We start from the raw sequence: 24,451 nt of genomic DNA, 5'->3' as shown, positions 1-24,451 counted from the left end.
GAAACAACCTAAGTTACCCAGGAATCAGAATGAAAGGCTGGGTGCCTATGGGAAAGGGGTGAAGGTGGGGAATAACAAATTGGTTCAGTTAGAGGCTTTGTTAAGAAGTGGAACTGTCTTCCAACCCCTGTTCCACATGCACAGAAAACTATATTCTGAATAGGGTAAAAGAGAATACTGGGGTAGACATACTCAGCAAGAGACAGGAGGCTTAACTGGATCCATGAGATGTTGGACACCAGATATGTTTGGGGGGTTGGGGGATACCAGAGATTGAACTCAGTGGGAATCAACCACTGAGCCACATCCCCAGCCCTATTTTGTATTTCATTTAGAGACAGAATTGAATTGCTTAACACCTCGCTTTTGCTGAGGCTGGCTTTGAACTCATGATCCTCCTGTCTCAGCCTCTGGAGCTGCTGGGATTACAGGCTTGCACCACTGCGCCCGGCTGGCACCAGATTTTTTTTTTACTTATTTTTTATTACCTGTAACTTTGAGGCAGGAAAATAAATGTTCCTCGTCTATAGAGCAGAAAGACAGAAAAAGAAAGGTAAAGAATGTGGAGGGCTAGTTCTTCACGTTCAAATTCTAAATGATAAGAATTCCAGGGAATGAATATCCTATGAGAAGGGGAAAGAAGAACAGAGAGGAGAGGGGGGCAGAGAGAGAGAGAGAGAGAGAGAGAGAGAGAGAGAGAGAGATAGGGGAAAGAAGAACAGAGAGGAGAGGGGGGCAGAGAGAGAGAGAGAGAGAGAGAGAGAGAGAAAGGGAGAGGGTGGAGAGATGGAGAGGGAAAGGAAGACAGAGAAAGGGAGGAGAGAAAAGAGAGAAAGAGAAGGGGAAAGAAAGAGGAGAGAGAGGCAAAAGGGGGAGAGGGAGAAGAAAAGTGAGAGATAGAGGGAGATCTTATTTGTAAACATTAGGAGCCAAAATGCCTTGGATTTATACAAAGCAACATTGGAAACTAAAAAATAGTTTAACAATGCTTTAAACTTTTAAGGAAATGTGTCTCCAACCCAGAATTGTATACCCAGTCAAGATATTAAGCAAATGTAAAGACTGAATAGAAACTTCAGATATACCGTCTCAGAAGATTTTACAACCTATGGTAAATCATAAACTTTTTTTTTCTCAGAAAAAGAACAAGCAATGCTTTTCAACAAAACAAGGAAGCACAGCAAAAAAGATACAAGGTGTAGAATCCTAACAAGAGATGCAGGAGGGGATGCATATGCCTCTCAGGGTGATGGAAAAGGGAAACTCTAAAGCCACAGTGGTGCACTTGACCAATAAGACTACTGTCCAGATGAGGAAGGAAGTTACAGATTTGTTCAGAAAGATGAAATTGATAGAATATTCCATGCATCAAAATTTCTGAAGAGATTTACACAATCTGGAGTTGATGAGTTTATAGGTATGACCAAGTTAAAAAAAGAAAGAAAAAAAGAACAGATAATTAACTTCCAGGAAAGAAAAAATATTATGTAGTTATGGGAAACTCATCATAGTACAATGCATAGCTCAGCTGTAATTAGTATTTTCATAATAAGAAAAATGTGATCATTCAAGATTGATCTAACTTAAATTATGATAGAGTTGTATTGGCGGGATGGGGCAGGCAGTGTGCACCCCATATGGAGAAGCAATAGCTAATGCCCAGCAATGAATGACCAAGAAATAGTTAATAGAAGGGTGTCACTTAGAGATGTGAAGTACCAAGATGGTTGAAGAGTTTTGCTTTTCATGAGGTGGAAATGGGAAAGAAGGTTGACTTTTTTCCTTAGACTTTCATTTTTCGCTAAATGTCTTACAGAACGAAGTATACATAAATTTGATAAAATTAAAAACTAGAAAGAAGAAGAACAACCAAACCAAAAGCAGCAGCAGCAGCTGGGCCTGGTGGCACATGCCTGTAATCCTAGCTACCTGGGAGGCTGAGGCAGGAGGATTAGAATGTTTAAGACCAGCCTCAGCAATTTAAGGGAGACCCTGTCTCAAAAGAAATAGAAAGGGCTGGGGTTGTAACTCAGCAGTAGAGCATCCCCTGGTTCAGTCCCCAGTATGTGGTGAAGCCAGCAGCAGGGGTTTTCTGGAAACACAAACCACCAACCACAAGAGCAATCCTGTGAATTTTGGCTTGGGGGTAACCAAGAATTCTTTAGGAGGTCTCTGTCTCTCTGTTCGTTTTTCTCTCTCACATTAATATCTCTTTACAGATTCCACTTTAGAATTAACATGTATTCATATTTACAAGTGGAATCGGAAACTCTCCCCAAGTTAATTTTTTGATTAAACTAAATCCAAACTTTCCACCAGGGTTTAAATAAAACATCTGAAAAAGAAAACGATCCTAAAATCAATCTCAAATAATAAGTGATTCATTTTTTATAAATTGAAAAGAACATAGTAATGGCAAATTGAGGGAAGTACTAGCAGACATTAACACTTTCATAAAACAGTAATAAAAATAATAAAAATGACACTTCGGCAAACATAAAAATAATAGAGACAAACAGACATGAATAAAACATTGAAAAATAGACCAATTTAAAATGTTACTATATGTCAGTATAACATTAAAAATGTTAGTATATGAACAAGAAGCCATCAAAATAATATGGTAAAAAAAATGTAAGCAGGGCTGGGATGGAGCTCAGTGATAAGAGTGTTTGCTTAGCATGTGTAAGGTCCTGGGTTTGATTCCCAGTCTCTCTCTCAAAAAAAAAAAAAAAATATATATATATATATATATATATATATATATATATATATCAATGCATATGCAACCAAGCTGGCTTATTTAGTTAGACAAAACTTCATTCTCTTTAATCCTTACCATAAACCCATAATAAGCCTCAGAGTTATCAAAGAATTAAAAATGCAAAATCAATAACAAAATATTAATAGAAAATAAAGGCAAATTTACCAATATTTTAGGAAAATAATAAGTTTCTATGAAATTTGTGGCTGTGGAAGATATGTCAAAGAGAAAACCAACCAAATTCTATGCATAAAATTTGAAATTTCTGTGTGGGCATGGTGGCACACAACTGTAATACCAGTGACTCAGGAAGCTGAGGCAGGAGGATCACAAATTAGAGGCCAATCACAGCAATTAAGTGAGACACTCTCAAAATAAATAGGGCTGGGGATGTAGCTCAGTGATAAAGGGCCCCTGAGTTCAATTCCTAACACACATACACTCAAAAATTGAGATTTCTGAACAACCAAAAAAAAAAAAAAAAAGAATACATAACATTAAAAATTAAAGGAGAGATTGAGAAAAAAAATGTTTTTACCAAAATAGACATAATGAAAATAATCACTATTGCATAAAGAGATAATCCCAACTAATAAGAAAATTATATAATAATAAAAATGGGGCAAATATGCAGAAAGACAATCTTTAAGAGACAAAATAGTCTCAAAAATGTGAAATATTATCAGCTATTTAACAAAGAAATATGAATTAAAAATAAGATCCTAGTTTAGACTTACTAACTTAGCAAAAAATGACAAAATATGACCAGAATGACCAGAATACACAATTTATCTATGCTTTAGTTGCTGGGACTAGATTGAAATAATAAAAACGAATATATTTATTGTGTTTATGCTGCTGCTAACAGTGGTGGGTGTATTTAAACTTAGATGTCAACAGAAAGGAGAAACGTATAGCACCCAAAGTTTCAGCATAATTAATAACTTGAGAAATCTTCCAACTAAACAACAAAAATATGCTGACTAAGCAGGACTTTCCTCTGCCAACAGTTAATCTTTTCAGGTGAGTTGACACTACTATAATCTGAGTCCTTGATAAATACGCTCCATCCTCTAAAGTGCCATGCATTTTCAAAGAGAAAAGATTCCATTTTGCCACCACAGCCTTTATCAAAAAGTTCAAATTCAAGATTTCGACTGGATTCAGAATGGCTAAACCCATTACCCTAGACTTTAGCAACCTACACACAATAGAAAATTTAAGAACAAATGTCTAGAATTATTTCCTGATCATTCAAATGCTCCTTTTATACAGTATTTACAATAAAATCAAGACATAAGAAATAAGACCATAAACTAAATAATACTTGAACTAAACTGAAGGAATACGTAAAGGATGGACAAAAGACGTGCAAATCCTTGACAGGCCATAGGACAGCATGGAAAGGCATCCATTCACTTAACGCATACTTCGAGGCTGACTTACACATCCTCTTGCCTTCTGTTTTTTAATTCCATCTTTTGGGTGTCTGTTCTGGAGATGCTGGAGTTCAAATTGACTTACATGGGACACAGCAGAGCATTACACACCCCTCACCTATGCCAGCAAAGTGTGGCTTCATGGTGACTTCATCTGTGCTTACCTGCGATTAGTCAACTGGGAAGTTTTCAAGGTAGAAAATCAGAGATTAAATATGCACATGTTAGCAGTTGGCATATTCAATTTGTGATGTCAGGTTAAACAAGAAATGTTTTTGTTTGTTTGTTTGTTTAGTACTGGGGATTTGAACCCAGAAGCTCTCTACCACTGAGTTACATCCCTAGCCCTATCTTTCTACTTTTATTTTGAGATAGGGTCTAGCTAAGTTGCCCAGGCTGACCTCAAACTTGTGATCCTCCTGCCTCTCAGCTCTCGAGTTGTTGAGATTATAGGCATGTATCACCATGTCAATCTGGTTTCTTTTTCAACCCAAGGGCTGCCTGTTCATTTAGATAGTAACTTTAGGATTGTTCATTTATTGAATATAATAAATGTAAGTACATTGCAACAAAAATACTGCAAAAATTCAAAGGTTAAAAAAATCAAGGATAAGGAAAATATAGGTTCATCAAAATACACTATTCAGTCTCTCAGAGGGGGGAACCTCCTATCATTTGTGACAGAATGGATGAACCTGGAGGACATTATGCTAAGTGAAAAATGTCAGGCACAGAAAGAAAAATATCACATGATCTTCCTTATATGAAACCTAATACAATTGAACTCAGAAATAGAGCAGAGTGATGGTTAATGGATCCCAGGGAGGGGGAAAATGATGGAATTGTTGCTCAAAAGGTACAAAGTTCCAGATAGACAGAAGAAAGAGGTTTTGAGATCTTGTATGACTATAATCAATAATGTATTGTGTATTCAAAATAAGAGAGCAAATTTAAAATGTTTCACCATAAAAAATGATAGGCAAACAAGGTGATGGATCTGTTAATTAGCTTGATTTACTCATCCCACATTGTATACACCTATAAAAGTCACACTATGTCCCACAAATGAATAAAATATGATGTGCCAATCAAAAATAACTTACGAATAATATTTAATCAAAAAGTTAAATCCTGCTGGATGCAGTGGTACATGCTTGAATCCCAGTGGCTTGGGAGGGAGGCTGAGGCAGGAGGATCACAAGTTCAAGATCAGCCTCAGCAACTGAGTGAGATTCTGTCTGAAAATGAAAAATAAAAAGAGGTGGAGATGTAGCTCAGTGTTCAAGTGCCCCTGGGTTCAACCAAAAAGTAGTTGTTCCTATACCCAATTAAGCTTACAACTTACTGTGAGAAATAAGAAGGAATAATAATAATAATAATAATAACAGAGCAAGATGTGGTCACCAAAGGAGAAAAAGGAGCCAGCGTGAGCTGCTAAACTGGGTGGAGACTATGAATTGCTACACCAGTGTTGCTGCCTCTCTCAGGAAGCATCGGAGGTGAAGTGAAAAGATGAGAAGTCAGAACAGACACCCTCCTCTGAGTAGATGTGCTTCCCCGATGTCCCCCAACAAAACCCAAAGGCTGATCTGTCAAGCACCTTCCTAGGCTGAACAATCAGATCCTTAAAATTAATTTTCTAAAATCTGTAATGAAAGTTTATATGTTCAGAGCTGTCAGTTTATTTTCCTGCACTGCATATTACATATTGATGAACAAACTCACTTCTAATAATGACACAAAAATTGAGCAAGACACACAAAAACTCCTTGTTTCTTACTGTCGGTTTTACTCAATAAATGGAAGAGTCCTTTTCTTGTTGTCTCCTTGCCAACATGTGTGCTCACATACTGGACACTTACACGTGAAAGATTTATCAATGTTTTTGAACTAGATAGACCCAAAGATCTTCCTTTGTTAAAAAGAGGTCCCCTGATGCTGGTTGGAGAGACACAGACCTGTAATCCCAGCAACTAGGGAGGCTGAGCCTGGAGGATCTCAAGTTCAAAGCCAACCTCAACAACAGTGAGGCACTAAGCAACTTAGTGAGACTCTGTCTCTAAATAAAATACAAAATAGGGACTGGGGATGTGGCTCAGTGGCCGAGTGCCCCAGTTACCCCCCCCCCCAAAAAAAGAGATTCCCTGTCTTGTAACAAAAGTCAGCCTCCTAGCTTCTATTTTGATATAAGTTATGTTTCATGAGAATGAGACATTTTCTTCAACCTTAGGCTAGGCTGGGTTCCCAGCTCTACAACAGCATAGTGTCTTCTTAATTCTTCTTTTTTTTTCTTTAATGCTCACCCATAAGCTCCCCAGGGGCAGGGGCTGTACCTGTTGTGTTTGCAATGCACTCTAAGCATCCAGTATCTAGGAAATCCTCAATAGATATTTGATGAATAAATATGCTCACTGAATGCTTATTTTCATTTAATTTTTTATGAGGCTAGTTTTTTTGTACACAGAGATGAGAAAGGCATTCCTTGTCCTCACAGGCTGGAAGGGAGAATAATGATAATAAATGCAATAATAGAGAGATCTATGGGAGCACTTTGACAGCTCAGTGGAAGACGTCAAACTCAATCGCCCTGATGGGGAGGAAAGCTTCCTAGAGAAGATGGTGTCTGAGCTCATTCAAAGTGTTTTAACAGGCGTTAGCTGGGTAGAGAGAAGGGGAAGGGGACCCAGACAGAGACAACCTGATCAGAGGCATGAAGCATGGAGGGAATAGAAACGACAGCAGTTTGGTGCTGCAGAAGGGAATAAGACACACCAAAGTGTGCTAGCAGTTTATCAGATTATTCTTTGAGTAACTAACATTTCCTGCAATGATATGACTCAAAATTGACAGGCTTAAGTGCTTTCCCCTTTAAAGAAAAATTATTGCCTATTTCAGTGACTTAGACAATATATTTGCCTGCATTTATGAATGTTTAACCTTCCTTCCAGAAGATTCGCTGATCCTATTAGATGGTCATTGAAGTTTTATGATAATACCTCAAAACTTCATCTGGCTTAAGAGTTCCCAGAACCTCCCAATACTCTAGAAAGTTTACTAATTCCTGTAAATTCCCCTCCTTTGTCTGCAGCCATTGGGCAAGTCTTGTCCTGCTACCCAAGATAGTGAAAGGTCAAGCCAGGGGCGAACCTCCCCATCACCTCCCCTCCCTTCCTCTCCCCCCTTCCTCCTCCTCCTCCTCCTTCTTCCTCTTCTTCTTCTTCCTATTCCTCCCCCTCCTTTTTCCCCTTCCCCTCCTCGTTCTCCTCCTCATCCTGTTGCTACGGCTTCTTCTTCTTCTTGCTAGCCAAAAAATTTGGACTAGACTCTTTCTTGTTCACTTCAGGAATTTGAATGGAAAGCAAGGGACGACTCTCACTGTATCAAGCCTGCTGGAACTCAGCAGGCTCAAGTCTGCTCCTCTGTTGTCCCACAGACCCCAGGGCTTCTAGGCAATTTGAAAAATCCCAACATGCCTGGCTGTCATCAAAGGCATAAGGTTTTAGAGCAATAGTTCTCAAATTAGAGCATGTGTCAGAATCATCTGGGGAAAACCTGCTGAAAATGTGAATTCACGGGCTTCACCCATAGGTTGTTCCAGTGGATCTAGAATGTGGCCCTGGACTTTTGTTTTCTGGATTTTTCTTTCTCTTTTTGTTTGGTATTTTAGTTTTTGTTTTGAGATAGTCTACGTAATTCTGATGTTTTATAATTTATAGGTTACACACTAAGATTCACTGGACAGGTTTGGGACCGATCAAGGGTTTAGGAAAAAAGGGGTTGAGGGGGGGGGAGAACTGTAGCCTAATGTAGTTATACACTATCTAACAACATTTTGCTCACAGACAGGCAGCTGTATGAGCATGGTCCCATAAGATTACAATGGAGCTGAGAAATTACTACAGCCTGGTGAGCCTACAGCTGAAGCAGAAGCAAAGAGAAAAGGGAAATGCAGAAGAAAAGAAGAATCACCAAGAACATTCACAGTAAATGGTATATAGAAGCTTCTGCAGACCTCAACAGGTCCCTTAAAAAAGTCTAAAAATATGGACTCCAACATCAAAAGGCTTTCATTAATAGAGAGGAATGTTCATGGTACACTATCTGCTTTTGAGCAAATCTATGATTAAAACAACAAACCAACCAAGCAACTCACCACCAATGTATTTCTGATAAAAGTAACAATATCTCAAGAACAGCCTTGGGAAGATCCTTCAGCAGGAGCTTCAGAAGAAGGCCTTGTGACCATAGCAGGTGACAGTTCCAAGCCTGTCATTGCCCCTGAAGACCTTCCAGTGGTATAAGATGTGGAGGTGGAAGGCAGTAACAGTGGTGATCCCAACCCTGCCCAGGCCTAGACCAATGTGTGTTTGCATCCTGGTTTTAAACAAACAAACAAACAAAAATTAAACGCCAAAAAATAAAAATAAATAAACACAATAAAATTAAATTGAAAAACAGAAATAAAGCTTATAGAATGAGGCCATAAAGAAACAAATGTATACAGCTGTACCATGTACATGTGTTTTAAGCTGTTATTACAAGAGTCAAAAATTGTTTAAAGATGTAAAAGTTTATATTAAAAAAGCTACAATAAGATAAGTTTAATTTATTGTTGAAAGAAGAAAAATATTCTAAAAATAAATTTAACGTCTGGGTGTGGTGGCACATGCCTGTAATCCCAGCGCCTCAGAAGGCTGAGACAGGAGGATTGGGAGTTCAGTGCCAGCCTCAGCAAAAGCGAAGCACTAAGCAACTCAGCGAGACTTTATCTCTAAATAAAATACAAAAATAGGGCTGGGATGTGGCTCAGTGGTCGAGTGCCCCTGAGTTCAAACCCTGGTACAAAAAATTAATTAATTAATTAATTAACATAGCCTAAGTGCTATAGCTTCTTCTTCTTCTTGCTAGCCAAAAAAAACTGTGTTTGTAAAGTCTCTGGTACATCCAGTCACATCCTAGGCCTCCATATTTGCTCACTTGGAGCAACTTTCAGTCCTACAAGCTCCATTCACAGCAAATACCCTATAAGGGTGCAGCGTTTTAAAATCTTTTATCCTGCTTTTTTACAGTTCCTTTGTTATGTTTAGATATATAAATACCCACTATTGTTTTACAATTGCCCACTGCCTACAACATTCAGTCCCATAACATGATATACAGGTTTGCAGTCTAGCACACTTGCTTCATGGTGGCAAAACAATTCTGAAGGCCATCCCAGCCCCAAAGCTTAGAGTTGTGCACACACTGATATTCCATTTCTCCCTCTAAGCAATCCTTCCATTTCCCCTCTCTATCCTGTGTCATCCCCAGATCATTTCCTAATAAAAACTTCCTATGCAAATCTCAGAGTCTCATGGTGTCTGCTTCCTGGGAACTTGTCCTGCAACAGTGAACTTGCCCCTTTCCATCAAGAACTGACAGAATAATGTAGCTGACCTCTGCACACAACTTCTAGGGTATGAGGTGGTCACTCAATTTCTCTGGAGCTTCCTTCCTCTATTAAACATTAATACAGCCACAACAACAACAATAGTAATACTGTTTTTCAGGCTGTTATGAGAATTAAAAGAGAATACATATGGGAAAAGTTTGTAAATAATATAGACCTATATAATATTGTCACCTAAACATATTATGTTGGTTTACCATACAGTGATCAGGGAATAGGGGAGGGGGAGGGGGGAAATACAGAAATATTATGAAATTCAGTTTACACACTATATCTTACTGTACCCCAAATCAATAGATTTGTGTCACCAATCAATATGACAAGTTAGATAGTAGAAAATTATAACTAAAACCAGGAGAAGAGATGTGCATGACTGTAAGCCTAAAATGGAGAAACAGACAGAACAATACTTGTGTCACATGGAAACTCTCAGTTTCCATATGAAGAGTAATTTCCACTATTCCAAAAAGCTGAAATTGTACATCATTACCCAATAAGTTACGCAAGGAACATTGCTCCATATCTTTGGATAGGGAAACAAGTAGAACACCTGGGTATATGCTATGGAATTACTACTCTGGGAGACTTGGCACCTGAATTATCTTAGTATTCACTAAAAAGATAAACAAACAACTTTCAGTTAAAAAAAACATTTAATTATCTCAAAGGTAATTGAGAATTACCCATTCTAAAACTCTGATTTACACTAAAAATTAGGAAATTATGAAGCTTTACAAGGAACCTGAGTGAGACACACAGCCAATGGATGGTATTGAGAGGTTCAGAAGAAGTGGACCACAAGGGCTCAGCTGACAGAGCGCTTCACTGCCAGGGAAAATCATAGAATGGTTAGCACTGGGAGGGGACTCAGATCTACCAGAGTGCTCAATTCCAGCAATTCCCATCTCTCAGAAAAACCAAAGAAGTGAAGAAGCAGGACAAATCCACATGAAATATTGGCTGAAACCTTTCCCTTTCTTATTATCCAAGCACTGAATGGATTATAGCTGGACACACAGAATCAAAACCGAGGGACAGGTGTGTGGATCACCCCAGAAAGCTTTCTGTTGCTCTCATACAGTGGGCAATTAACAACATCTTGATCTCCTGGTAAATCTGAAGAAATGTCAAATGAAACACGTAATTCATATGAGAAGAAAACTTTTAAAACTTTAAGTTTTAGATATCTGAACATTTTAGAGCTTAAAATTTCCAGCAACTTTGCTGATTCAGTTGGGGTACAATATTAAAACTCCTTTTAAAAACTCCTTTTTTTTCCGTACCAGGGATTGAACCTTGGGGCGCTTAACCACATCCCCAGACCTTTTTGTGTTTTATTTTGAGACAGAGTCTTACGAAATTGCTTAGGACCTTGCTAAATTGCTGAGCCTGGCTTTGAATTCATAATCCTCCTGCCTCAGTCTCCTAAGCCTATTAGATTACATGCATGTGCCACCGTGCCCAGCCATTGTTTATAATTCTTAATTGGTCCAAACTGACAGTCTTTGAGGAAAAGATAATCAGACCCTGCTTTCTGAACAAAAATCAGGGTGTCAACCCAAATCAGGGTAGCTTGAATCATCAAACAGAATAGTGATGAATTTGGGCTAGACATTTTGATGGGTAGTGGGAGGGATAGGGTTGTTGTTCCAAATGCCTTTTGGGGGACCAAGGCATCTACTTAGATACCTCAAATAGAAATCAAGACCTGATTTGAAGTTGGTGTGTCCCTACCTACTTTTGCTAGGTGACTCTTCTACCAATAGCCCAATCCATAGATTAATAACCTCCTGTCCAGCCAGCCTTCCTGCCTCCCTGTGGAAGAGCTTAGCAACAAAATACACCTAAGAAACACAAAAAGCTGCCAGCTAAAGTGAACACACATACATCTCTAATCCCAGCCACTCAGGAGCTGAGACAGGATGATGCAAGTCTGAGGCCAGCCTCCGCAACTTGGTGAGAGGCTAGCTCAAAATAAAATAAAAAGATCTGGGGTATAGCTTAGTGGTCGACAGCTTACCTGGCATGCACAAGACCCTAGGTTCAATAGACAGTACCCCAAAAGAAAAAAGAAACATCAAGAGCTGAACATACAATGCTGGGAAAGTATGGTAACCAAGACAGCCCTGTGGAAACAATGGTTCAAGTTCTGGGAAACTTCAGGTCCTGTGAGTCTCCATTAAAATGTTTAAATTCCCAGGAGAAATTTCTGATATCTCCACGTTTATTCCTAGATCAATTGTGTATTTTTTGGAATGATGGTGATGAAGGGGTGCCATATGGCACAAGAGGGCCTCTGGGGGCCCATCTTGTGTATTGGGGGTATTCCCGGCAGGGGAAGAATTGCTGGGATGAGGAGAATGACTCCAACTTGGGTTCACATAGTCCAAAACCTCATTTGTTCACTGAGAAGCATATTAGAGCAGAGTGGTTAGAATGCATGCTTTGGTGCTTGGGATCAATTCCTGGCTCTGTCAACTATTAACATTGCACTTTTTCCAACCGTCAAGGTAGCTTCTTCTCTCACAGGATTCCTGTAAGGAGTAAAGGACTTAATCCACGTAATGAACTTAGGACAGTATCTAGCACAGGTATTTAGCTATTATTAACCATCCAAAACTGCTTAAGGAGAGCACTGATTATATGTCAAGTACTGTGCAAGCTACTCATCATCCACCAGCCCAAACCTTTTCTTCCACTTAATAGGATGATCCTATCCTGTCATTAACTAGAAATACAGGTACCATCTTAACTCCTCCCCCTTTCTCACTGTACACTTTAAAACTGCAACTGGGTTCTACCCATTGCACATCTCTCAGCTCCTTCCCCCCTTTTCCATTGCTCACTGTCACTGCCTCATTAAAGCCTTCTTTAATTTCTCACCTCGGATATTATAATAATGTAAGGTCAAGGTCACTTTCAGCTATTCTACTCTATGCCTTATTTCCCTAAATTGTTTTGTTTTTTAAACATGTGTCTGACAACACCATCCGTTTGTTCAAAGGTATCTAGGATAAAACCACAGCTCTTACCTGGCACATGGACCTTGGTGATCTGGCCCTGCCTGTCTCTCCAGCCCTCCCCCAGTGCCCACAGGCTGGAGTTTCCTGACCACACAATGCTGTTGCACTCTGCTGTACGTGTTCTTCCTTCTTTGGGGTCTCCTACCTCTCTATCTACCAAACAGCTCCTCCTCTCATGTAAGGTTCATTATTCAAATCAATAAATACTTCTTATACCTGTCATGACTCAGGCCTTTGTCAAGATCAGGGAGCACAGTGATAAATAAAACTCTTAACCTTTTTTTTTCCTCATAGAAAATGTAACTTTGAGAGTCTCAAAGGAGAAATTAAATGTGAAAATTTAAGTAAAAATTTAGCATTGGTTCCTCTTCTGGTTGACTATCTCAGAGAAATGGGAAATTTTAACATATAGTAGTTCCATTTATCCTTGAAAAATATGGTCTGAGGACTCCCAGTGGATGCCTAAAACTGGATAATATTCATCCCATATATACTGTATTTTTATACACATACTTATGATAAAGTTTAATTTATACATTAGGCACAGGAAGAGATTAATCATAATATTAAGGTATTATGATACCTTAATATTATGATAATATTGTAATAAAATTTATGTGAATATGGCCTCTCTTCCTCTCTCTTTGTCTCTCAAAATGCTTTATTATTTGTGAAGTTTTATTTAATATTTTGGAGCTCAGTTGACCCCAGGGAACTGAAGTCATGGAAAGCCAAACCTCAGATCAGGACAGACTTCTGTACAAGAATAATGAGCATAAAGTTGCTTCAACATAGTGTTATAAAGTTATAAGCTATTAATTAGTCACTCCGTTTGTTAAAAGGCACATAACTGAAAGTGCCTGCAATTATCCAGGGGTGATAATAGATGGTATATTTTTATATGGTCATTAGGTATTATGAAATATGGTTAACTCAAATTCCTTAAAATCATACCTCTCAAGTGTATTTTTAAACCACTTGTTGAAGGAAGAATAGGCTGCCTACAAAGATAAGCTGATGACTCAACTAAAACCTTCCCTGTTCTTTCAGCAATGACCTAATGCATTCCAAATCCCAGAACTGCAGAAACATCAGTAAGACTGGGACAGAAACTCCACGTTGGTTGTAGACTTATGATAGCACCCCCCCTTGCTATATTGAATTTTCCAATATAACTTGCCGGACTTCCCTGAATCTTTAGGCCCTGGGCTGGTTGTACAACCAGAGCTAGGTAAAGAAGCTGGCACAGAGGGTGCCTGGGAACTGTTGTCTCAGGTGGAACTCAGCTCAAGTCAGCTCCCAGGGAGTTGACAGTTCCTTCTCCCTACTGTGTGTTGACATCCTGTAGGGTCCCTTTCTAAAAGCTACAGTGGAACTTGTCTGCTTTAACAATTTAATTTCTCAACTCTGATATCTACCTTCTTCAACAATTTTCATGTGATTCTAGCACCAATTTAATAAAGACAAACTGTCTGAAATATCTGATTTCAGAGGACTTACAATCACTTCATAAAATGACTTATTTTTACCATACTGTGAAGTAATAGTAAAACGGTACTAAATGATGAAATTAATTTTCTCTTGGGCTTTGTGGCAAAGCACATGATTTTAAGAGTTATCTTAGATCAGCTTAGTGACTGTAGCTGGTATGTTGTCCCATTAGGCACTTTGAGAAACTGAAAACTTGAATAGTTACTTTCTACCCGGCCTGCCCCAGTTTGGCAGCACAGGTATTTCACATCTGTAGTTTTATTTTAAATATGGTTGTGGGGGAAGGGGGGAAGGAGATGAAGCACGGAGCACAAACTTTTCAAAAGTTCATTAACAAAGTCTCACAATTAAGAAAGCAGTCCTGTGAGTCATTTTTGGATACTCATGTGCAAATAACAACTCCTCCCTTTGCTGAGAAATGGCTTGAACAAGTGCGTGAGAACCACAGGAAGTCATGCACATCTCTGCTGTCAGTGGAGAGTAGAAAAGGAGAGAATTCCCTCCCGGTACAATGTGGTTCTAGGCGCTGCCACTACTTCTCTCTATTAACGAAAAAAAGGCTTTCTGTGGAAACTGTTTCAAGGCCGTATCAATGTCTCCGTGTTTCCTGGTTCCTGAGTCATATCAAGTTCATGTCAAGGAGTATTCACTCTGGTGTTTTTGAGAAAGAGCACCCCATAGGAAGTGAAGATGTGATCGAACTGAAATGCAGTCCCCCTTAATTAAAACAATAACACTTCCACCTTTCAACTTAAAATTGGTCTTAGTTAGATGCTTAAGAAATGCTGCCTCTCAACAGGTAGGCTTGAAATAATTCCTACGAAGCACTAAATCCTCAATCCCTTGTCCTCTATAATTTAAAAATAATAATAATGAAGATTTAAAAGGCATTCCTCTCTACAGGAGAAACCCAATGCCGTGTGTCCCCAACATACCTAGAGGCGGCGTGGGGACCTGGCAGATCCGTAATCCTACCTACCGTACAGCATCCGGTACCCAGCAGCTGGAGTCCCGGCCGCACCCCGCGCTCTGCGCTCAGCGGGACAGGCGCGTCCTGGCTCCGGGCGAGTTAGGGAGAGGAAAGAGACCCACAAAGAAAAAAACCAACCACGATCCGGGGCGAGCGTGCGAGGCGACAAGTCCGTGCTGCTCGGGCGCACGTCCCGCGGTGGGCGCCGCGACGCCGGGGAAACCTGTTGCGCGCCTCCCCCCCGCTCCGCTCTTCGTGACTCCCGCCGCCGCCGAGGCTGGGATCATCCACTGCCGCCCGAGCTCCGCGCCACCGCGGCAGCATCTGGGCGCCGCCGGCCCAGCCCCCGCCGCTTGGGGAAGCCACCACAGCTGGGGATCAGGCCCCGCCCCGGGACGGCAGCGCTCTCCGCGCGCCGGTTCCCGCCCCAACTGCAGTCAGCGCCCTGCTGACTGCCCGGAACCCCGGACACGCGGTGGCCTCACCCGTGCGCCCCCAGACGCTGCCGTGGGCGGCTTGGTCAAGCCCGTGAGAGTGTTTTCCGCTTCAGGCATTCCCTCCCCTCTTCTCTAGCGCCCAGGCCAGGAAGGTGGGCCCGATCCGGGGCACTGGACTTGCCCGGGGAAACCCCGCTGAGCTGGTGACATTTGCAGTCCAGTGCGTTTCTGTGGCCAGGACGCTTGAAACTGTTGGGAGGTGGGTGTGGCTGTCAGAGGCTGTACCCGGCCCAGAGTCAGCCCCGACCTGCGAGGCGGAGGCCCGGGAGGCGGGGGTCACAGCAACCTGTATGCAGCCTTCCCATGGCCAGCCTAGAACAGGCCAAGTGAACCTCGATACCAGCCCTGTCCATTCATTCACTGGATAACACTAAGGCTGCCACTGTGGTAAAAGTCCTGCCAAGATTTCCCCCTCAAGGCTCTGGCAGTAAATTTAGTGTAGAGAGAGAAACAGAGAAAGTGTGTCTTATGTAAAACACACACACACACACACACACACACACACACACACACACACACCCTGCGTTGATGGGGGAATGTCAAACCACGCAGGGAAGGACTAAAAGAGCTCCTGTGGCCAAAGATGAGAACAATTTGTACACCGGATTGCAACTCAACGTAAAAAATATTCGTGAGTCCATTTTCATATGAATAAATTATTGAATAAATAAATGGGAAGAGAAGACACCCCCCCCCCAGAATTCCGAATATTTTCTGTAGATACTCTGCTCCTAAGGAAGAGACTCTCCATTCTAAGTTTGGGCTGTGCATAGTGTCTCCCTCCAAAAACTACAGCATGGAAAGGATGAAAAGTAGTTTTACAGGAGAAACCCGAGAAACACTACCTTATCCAAGTGCTCGAGGTCAACATCAACTGCCACAAATCATATTGATGCTCTGTACCTTTGATATGGTGAGGAAATGGTACTTTCCCTCTATGGTCTTCCTTCCCAAACCCATAACCCTGGTCTTATGAGGAGAAAAAGTCAAGTACCCAGAGGGAAGCCCTTTAAAATCCCAATCAATATTCCTCAAAGATGTCAAAGTCATCAAAAACAAGGAAAGTCTGAAAAACCACCACAACCTAAAGGACCTGAAAACTAAATATAATGTGATATCCTACATGGGATACTGGGACAGAAGGACATTAGGTAAAAAGTGAGGAAGTCCAAATGAAGTATGAGCTTTTGTTAATCAAATATCATGATTGGTTCATTCGTGTGATAAGAATATCATACTAAGGTAAGATGGTAATAATAGGAGGAACTGGGAACAGAGTTTATGAGAATTCCCTGTACATTTTGCATTATTTTTGTAAATCTAAAACTGTTCTAAAATACAATTAACTTAAAAGAAGGAAAATATAAGGGGTGAGGAGTGCTACATTTTAAAAATGGATTTATTGCAAAGGCCTTTAAGATAAGAAAATCATTGAGGGAGGAAACAGTGTGCATTTTTGGATTAAGACCACTTTAAGCTTACAGGTATGCAGATATAAAGACTCTGAGGCAAGAGCCTGATTGGCTTTTTGGAGAAACATGTTTGGGAAGAATAGAGTAAGAGAGGGTGGGGCTAGAGATGGAGAACCTAACCTATAGGGCCTTAGTGGTCATGGTAGTTTTTAAATTTTACTTTAATCAAGGTAGGAGACATCTAGAGAATTTTTAGCAGAGGTGTGACATGATGTGTCTGAACTGTTGTAATGAGGATAGACTAAGGGACCAAGATGGAAGCAGGTAGCCACGATAATTTTATGCATCAACTTGACTGGGCCATGGCATGCTTAGATATTTGGCTAGACATTATTCTGGGTATAACTATAAGTGTGTTTTTGGATGAGATTAAAATTTGGTAGATTTAGTGAAGCAAATTGCCCTCCCCCAAGCAAGTGGGCCTCATCCAACCCACTGAAGGCCTGAATAAAACAAAAAGGCTGAGTACAGGACCATGCATTCTCTCTCTGCCTGTCTTTGAAATGAGATGTCAGTCTTCTCCCACCTTGGACTTGGACTCAGACTGAAACTTATACCATTGGCTCTCTTGCTTCTCAGGCCTGTGGGCTCAGACTGGAACTCCACTATCAACTCTTCTGGGTCTCCAGCTTGCTGAATGCTGTCTTGAGACTTCTTGGCCTCCATAACTAAGCCAATTCCTCATAAATACATTTGTATGTGCATTAGCTAGCTAGCTATTCTCTTGATTGTTTCTGTAGAAAGTGCTGACTAATATGAAGCCATAATAGTGGAGCTGAGAAGTGGTCAGGTTCTGCTAGGACTTGCTGATCAATGAAATGTAGGATGTGATAAAGAAGAGTCAAAGAGTTAAGTTTTTACTCAGGGCAGCTAGAAGAAAAGAGGCCCTTATGTTGAGATGGGGAAGACCGCCAGAGATGTAGGTAATGGGGTGGTGGGAGGTGGCAAGGAGAGGATTGCTGGGAATTAAGAGTTCTATTTCTGATACTCTTAGTTTGAAGTTGTCAGTAAGGCAGTTTGCTACCAAAATCCCTGGTTGGTCTTCTTGGATTTTTTCTTGGATTTTTTCTGCATTTGATTTTGCAGAGATGGCATAGAACCCATGGCCTTGTGCATGCTAAGCAAGTGCTTCACCACTGAGCTTCACCGTCAGCTTGTCTTCTTTCTTATAAATTTTGTTGAAAAGTTGGCTCTTACCTCCAGTTTGGTTCTTGGTCTTATTGTTGTTTTGGTTTTTGTTTTAAGAAATGGAAACTCATGAGGACTATAGATAGTTCCGCAAGGCCAACACTTAGAGAGGGACATGGTGCCATATGAAAACTTGTCATCATGGACACCATTGGCATTCCAAATTTTCAGGGTTTGTAAAGCCATCAGATCTCAGGAGTGGGAGGTCATTTAACGAAACCACCCATCTGAACTGCATGTGACACTGCCACAGCCTTCAGCCAAGTGTTAATCCTACTTCCCCACACCATGTAGTAATCATCAACTACCATTTTGTTTGTTCCATGCTAGAGAATGTGTTTAACCTCTCCTCTTTTATTCTGATATATATATATATAAAATAAATTTCACCATTGTAACCATTTATGATATACAATTCTACAGCATCAAATCCATTCACATTGTCAGGTAACTGCCACTGCACATCTCCAGAGCTTTTTCATGCTCCCCAACTGAAACTCTGTACCCATTAAATACCAACTCCCTATTCTCCCCACCAACCCTTCACAACCACCATTTTACTTTGGCTCTATGAATTTAACTACTTTCAGTACCTCATATAAGTGGAATCATATATTTATCTTTTTGTGATTGGTCTACTTCGTTTAGCATAAAGTCTTTAATGTTCATCCACATCATAGAATGCATCAGAATTTGTTTCCTTTTTAAGCCTTAATAAATATTCCATTGTCTGAGTGTGTTTGTGTGTGTATAATCTTAATTTTATGGTATGTATATATATTTTTGTACATATAAATATATGCTATATAATACATATATCATATATAAATATAAATATATATGATACATGTATATTGTTTATGCATTCATCATCAGTGGACACTTGGGTTGCTTCCATCTGTTAGCTATTGTGAATAATGCTGCTAAGAACATGATACAAACACCTCTTTGAATCCCTGCCTTCATTTCTCCTGAGTACGTACATAGAAGTGGAATTGCTGGGTCATACAATAATTCTACGTTTAATTTTTTGCAGAAGCATCATACCATTTTGACAACAGAAGCACCATTTTCCATTCATACCAGCAAGATGCAAGAGTTTCAATTTCTCTACCTCCTAACACTTGTTATTTTATTAGCCTGTCTTTGATTTCTCCCTATTTGATACCCTGCACAGCACATGATGTTATGTGTGTGAGTGTGTGTGGGGGGAGAAATGGTTATCAACCCTGTCTGAAAGGAAAGGAAGTTAAATGAAGCAGCTGTGCTCAGCAAGCCCCAGCTAACATATCTTGTTCTAGATCTGCACTGTATCTTACCATACCCACATGTGGCTAATTAAATTTAATTAAACTTAAACAAAGTTTAAAATTCAGTTCCCCAGTCTCATTAGCAGCATTTCAAGTGCTTCATAGTCCCCACCATGAGTGGCTACTATTTTAGGTAGTGCAGAATAGAACAATTCTTTTAATGTGGACAGTTCTTTGGCTACTTTATTGGAGAGTTTTCTAGATCCTCGTAGCCATACTGTCTTGTCTCACAAACCACATTTGGATATATTTTTCCAGAACAGGCTTACTTAAAATTTGAGTTGAAGATGTTTCTTTTGGGAGGGAGGAAATGCACTGCTTAAAAACCCTTTGTACATTGCTGGCTGCTCTGCAGTTCTAATTTTTATGTGTAAATATTATACTTGGACACTTGGTGGTCCCGTGTTCTGTAGCACTTGATGGGGACCTTCATGAATCCAATCTATGAAACTATTTAAGTCTTTCGCTGCATCATTTGCCTCCCTTACCTACTAGACTATAAACTTCAAAAGGGCAGGGATTGTGTCTGTTTTATGTACTACTTTTTTCTCAAAGCCTCACACAATGCCCAGATATTGGGGACTGTCAATACAATTTGTTGAAAAAGTTGTAGATCTGCGCTGTATCTTACCATGGTCACATGTGAAAGAGAGCTTAGGGCCCTGAATGCCTTTTTAGAGGGACATACTCAGACCTAATGAGACGTACAACTATCTCTCTCGCTTTCCTATAGAAAACAGTCTTTTATTTTTTATAGAATGTAGACTTTAAATTCCTAGTTCCCTCTCCCCATTGTTCTTTCCTCTCTGGTAAAGACAAAAACAAAAACACCTTAAAACTAAATTTCTCTGAAGATCTTATACAGCGCATGTTTATAAACACTTGCCAATGCTGAATATAGGGGGAAAATAAATCCTATATTTCTATAAAATGCTGGCGTATAAAAAAAATGCTGGTGTATGAGTGACATCTTCTGCTTGCCCCTCTAAATCCATCTTGTCCCTGCCTCCACCCGGCTTTTGGCCCAGGGATGCTGATCTGAATGGGTTATTCTAACGGGTACCTGTGCCCCATGGCTTCCGTTTGGTTTGGCCAGTAGAGAACTCTGGCAGGAGGACAGAGGCACGGGTTGGGCTCAGGGAATCAATTTCAAACAGCAGGACCGCCTGTGCCCCTCCATAGAAGGTCAGGGCTTCTCTGAGCTGGTCTGCTGTGCATGACTCTCCTCCTCCTGGTTCCAGAGATCCTTTTCCAGTGTTCCACTATAAGCCTTATCCCTGATTTTATAATAGTCCCCTTATTTATAAACCATGCTTCAATTATCCAAATTAGAATGTGCCATCATTTCCCTTTGGGATCCTAACAGAAGCAATATCCTTAATTAGTAGCAAGATTATATAGTCTCTAAAGCCCATCTCTGAAAATTTTCTAACTATGGTCCTTACAAAAAGGTTCCTTGATAATATTATCATATTCTTATGTCAATCCACTGGTTATCCTTATGAAGCAACCATATTGTGTGCCATATAAGATTTATATAAAATTTTCTCTAGTCCACTCAGGCTCAGAAAAATATCCACAGACAAATTCTTTTTGTATAGAACTTCTCTACACATAATGTAATTTATGGCAATACAAAAATGAGAATTGTGAAGCAGGTTGTTAAGGTTTTAAGTATTTAAATATCTAATAAGCTTTAAAGTGTTTATAGATATGTATTGAAATCTGCAAAATCGTCAGTACTGCAAATGAACCATCATTATTATATATAGCCTTATCAGAGAATGCAGATTCTAAAATTTGAAGTGCAAAATTTAAATGTGAATGTATTATTAGCAAATGCCAGAATCCTAAAAAAAAAAAAAAACTCAGAATGCTAATGCCAATGTTAAAGCTAGCAATACTTGTTGTTCCCGTACAGTGTACCAAACACTGCATTCACATTTTCATATAACATCTCATTTAACTCTCTACAAATTTAAGAGGCACATAAAACTCAACCCCATTTGACAGAGGAGTAACTGGAGCCTTAGGGACACCTGTCCACCATTCAGGCAAATAGACATACTAGATTTAAATTCAGGGTCTGACACAAAAGTCCGTGTTTTTAACCATTAATAAAGAATCCAAGAACACCACCAAAGATTTACAGAAGAACCAAAACCAAGGACTTTCCAAAGCAAATTACTTTTATCTTGTTATCTGCTCTCAAAGAACATTGTGGAACACTAAATAGACTGGGAAAAGTTATTTTAATACAAAGATGGATACAACATATTTCCATGAGATATTTCTATGAAATAACTCTCACAGTAAAGCAAATTTCTTGTTGTTTATAGGAAGCTCATTTTCTTTGTGCATGGTACACAAAGAGGGTTAGAAAATGAAAAGTGGAAATTGTTTTATTTTTGGTATCCATTAAATTTTATCCCTGCATACAAATCCCTGAAATGACACTCAGGACTTTTTTATTTGAACCTAAATTTCAAGTAAATGAAAACTCTCCTCCCAAATATTTGCATACTTGTTTTAAGAGACCTGATGTTGAATACATGCTGGCTGCTCCATGCATTCAAACAAACCAATCCTCTGTGACAGAAAATGGGTCAAAAAAAAAAATCAAGTCCAGAGATAGTATAGTCAATCTGCTAAATAATTCTTCATTGAAACCAATTTTTCTGCAACTACGACTTTACATAACAAGTTGCTAGCATATTTTAAAATAAGACTGTTTCTCAATAGTCATTTCTGGTAAACTTTTTGCATCATTGTCCTCTCCTGCGGAACTGATAAAAAGTGAAACAGAAAAGCATACACAAACTGTAACAAAGAAGTCATGCATTTTGCAAAAACTATTTCAGTCTTCAGACTCTAGATGCTGGCTTTGCATAGGAATAATTAAGTTAGCTCTCAAAAGGTGTCCTTTTCACAGATAGGGTAAAAGTTTTTATATCATTTTGTTCATTTAGATGAACTCACGGCACCCATTGAGAAAGGATGCACTCTGCACCAAAAAGCCTTACCCTGAGGCGGAGACCTGGTTTTCCTCTCTTTTTCCTCCCCTTCTTCCATCTCATCTCCTTGCCGCAGTTCCATCTCTTTATTCGTCTCTCTCCCTTTCACACACTACTCAGATGGACCAATTCTTTCTCCTCTGATGGTTTATCATTTCTGTGAGTCCATGGACCACAGCCTGTGAGCATTACTTCTGTGATCCTAAAGAAAATTTAAGAGTATGGTATTGGCACCACAAAAACCAAAAGCATTTCAAATGAGGAACTGATTAAAAGTGACATAATGAAACAGGTGTCTGAGCAGTGAACTCACAGTTGTAACCCGGAGAGTCTTCCCTGGATGATATCTGCCTGGGGTGATGATCTTGTGGAGAAGAACTTAAGAAGCAGATAGGCGTACGTTCCCCTTTGTCCCCTGTCTCCTTACCTTACTCCAGTGCCCAAGGATGAGGAAGAAATCTGTGGAAGGGGCTGCCTGGCCTTATGTCACTAGGGCTGCTTGTTGAAAGCGGACTGTCCCGGTGAGATTGCTTGAAACCCGCTGTTCTCAAGTGGGTGATGGACAAAGATAAATTATGAAACAGGAACTTTTGCTACAACTCTGCATCCCTAGTTGCAAAGGAACATTTACAAAACAAAAGTCCTCCCCCATGCAAATCAGAATGCATAACTGATTGCGCTGCAAAAGTGGGTGCTGCAAATAATTTATTCATGCCTTATTTCTTCCATGAACCTGGTACAGCATCTCTCTGACTTAATGGATGATCAGGAACTTCTTCAAAGAAATATATATATATGGCTATGGCACCCAGTGTTGTTGAATCATTTCTACAATAATGTTGTTTTAATATAATGTAAATACAATGTCACTTAAATGTAAATATTTTATAAATTCCTTATGGCTACAGATCCTTTAAAAAAACCATAAGATCCAAAACACACACACACATTATACTAAGTGAAATAAGCCAATGCAAAAAAAAAAAAAAAAAAGGCCAAATGTTTTCTTTGATAAGTGAATGCTGATCCATAGTGGGGGGGATAGGGAAGAATGAAGGAATTTTGGATGGTGCAGAGGGGAGGGGGGAGGAAGGCTGTGGGGATGGGGAGGACGGTAGAATGAGACAGACATTATTACCCTGTATACATGTATGATTACACTACTGGTGTGACTCAGCACCCTGTACTGCCAGAGGAATGAGAAGTTGTGCTATCTTGGGGTACAACGTGTCAAAATGTATTCTACTGCCATGTATAACGAATTAGAACAAATTAAAAAAAAAAAGGTACCTCCCCTTTCCCTTCCCTTCCTGCCCCTGATCTCCTTGTTCTATTGTACTGGTCTCCCTTCTATTTATTTTTTTAAATTTGTTTAACATGTACACTCAGAAAAATGAGAAATTATACCCCATCTATGTATGATATATCAAAGTGCATAAATGCATTCTACTGTCATGTATAACTGATTAAAACAAATAAAAAAAGAAATTGATGAAATTATGTTGTTTTATTGTGTGCACATATGAATATATTATAATAAATTCCACTGTTATGTATAATTATAATGTGCCAATAAAAAGGAAAAAATACACACATTAAAACTACAAAATTACTAATATATAGTATCAATTTAATGTCATTTTGATGAATCAAAATCACAAAGCTTTGTCCTAAAGGTAGAAAAGCACTTTTGGACATTTTTGTATTTCACTTGTTGATGATTTATTTTTTAGTTTGAACACAATAAACACTCATTTGAGTGATCCCTCTTTCTCCTTGTCATGGTTTTTCCTTTTAAACTATAGATTCATCTTGAATCATCCATCCATGATTT

At 39.6% G+C, this 24,451-nt stretch overlaps 1 protein-coding gene across 4 annotated transcripts in view; it reads right to left on the bottom strand.

Moving 5' to 3' along the window:
• The window catches only part of STX11 (syntaxin 11), a gene marked incomplete at its 5' end in the record, with an annotated part of 47,783 nt that extends 25,084 nt beyond the window's left edge, over positions 1 to 22,699 (bottom strand). Inside the window, one exon of one of the 4 annotated variants that reach the window (XM_081295443.1) lies at positions 22,627 to 22,699. In XM_081295443.1, coding sequence (XP_081151569.1) covers positions 22,627 to 22,699 — 73 coding nt within the window. Of the gene's footprint in view, positions 1 to 15,145; positions 15,248 to 15,274; positions 15,531 to 15,621; positions 15,675 to 22,626 lie in introns of those variants that run through there. The other 3 variants (XM_081295446.1, XM_081295445.1, XM_081295444.1) reach the window with 3 other exon arrangements.
• Positions 22,700 to 24,451: the final 1,752 nt, after the last annotated feature.

The sequence above is a fragment of the Spermophilus citellus genome (assembly GCF_964194105.1).
Source record: "Spermophilus citellus genome assembly, chromosome: 5".
Taxonomy (NCBI): domain Eukaryota; kingdom Metazoa; phylum Chordata; class Mammalia; order Rodentia; family Sciuridae; genus Spermophilus; species Spermophilus citellus.
Note: the sequence above shows the minus strand (reverse complement) of the source record. Positions and strands in the feature narration are given on the sequence as shown.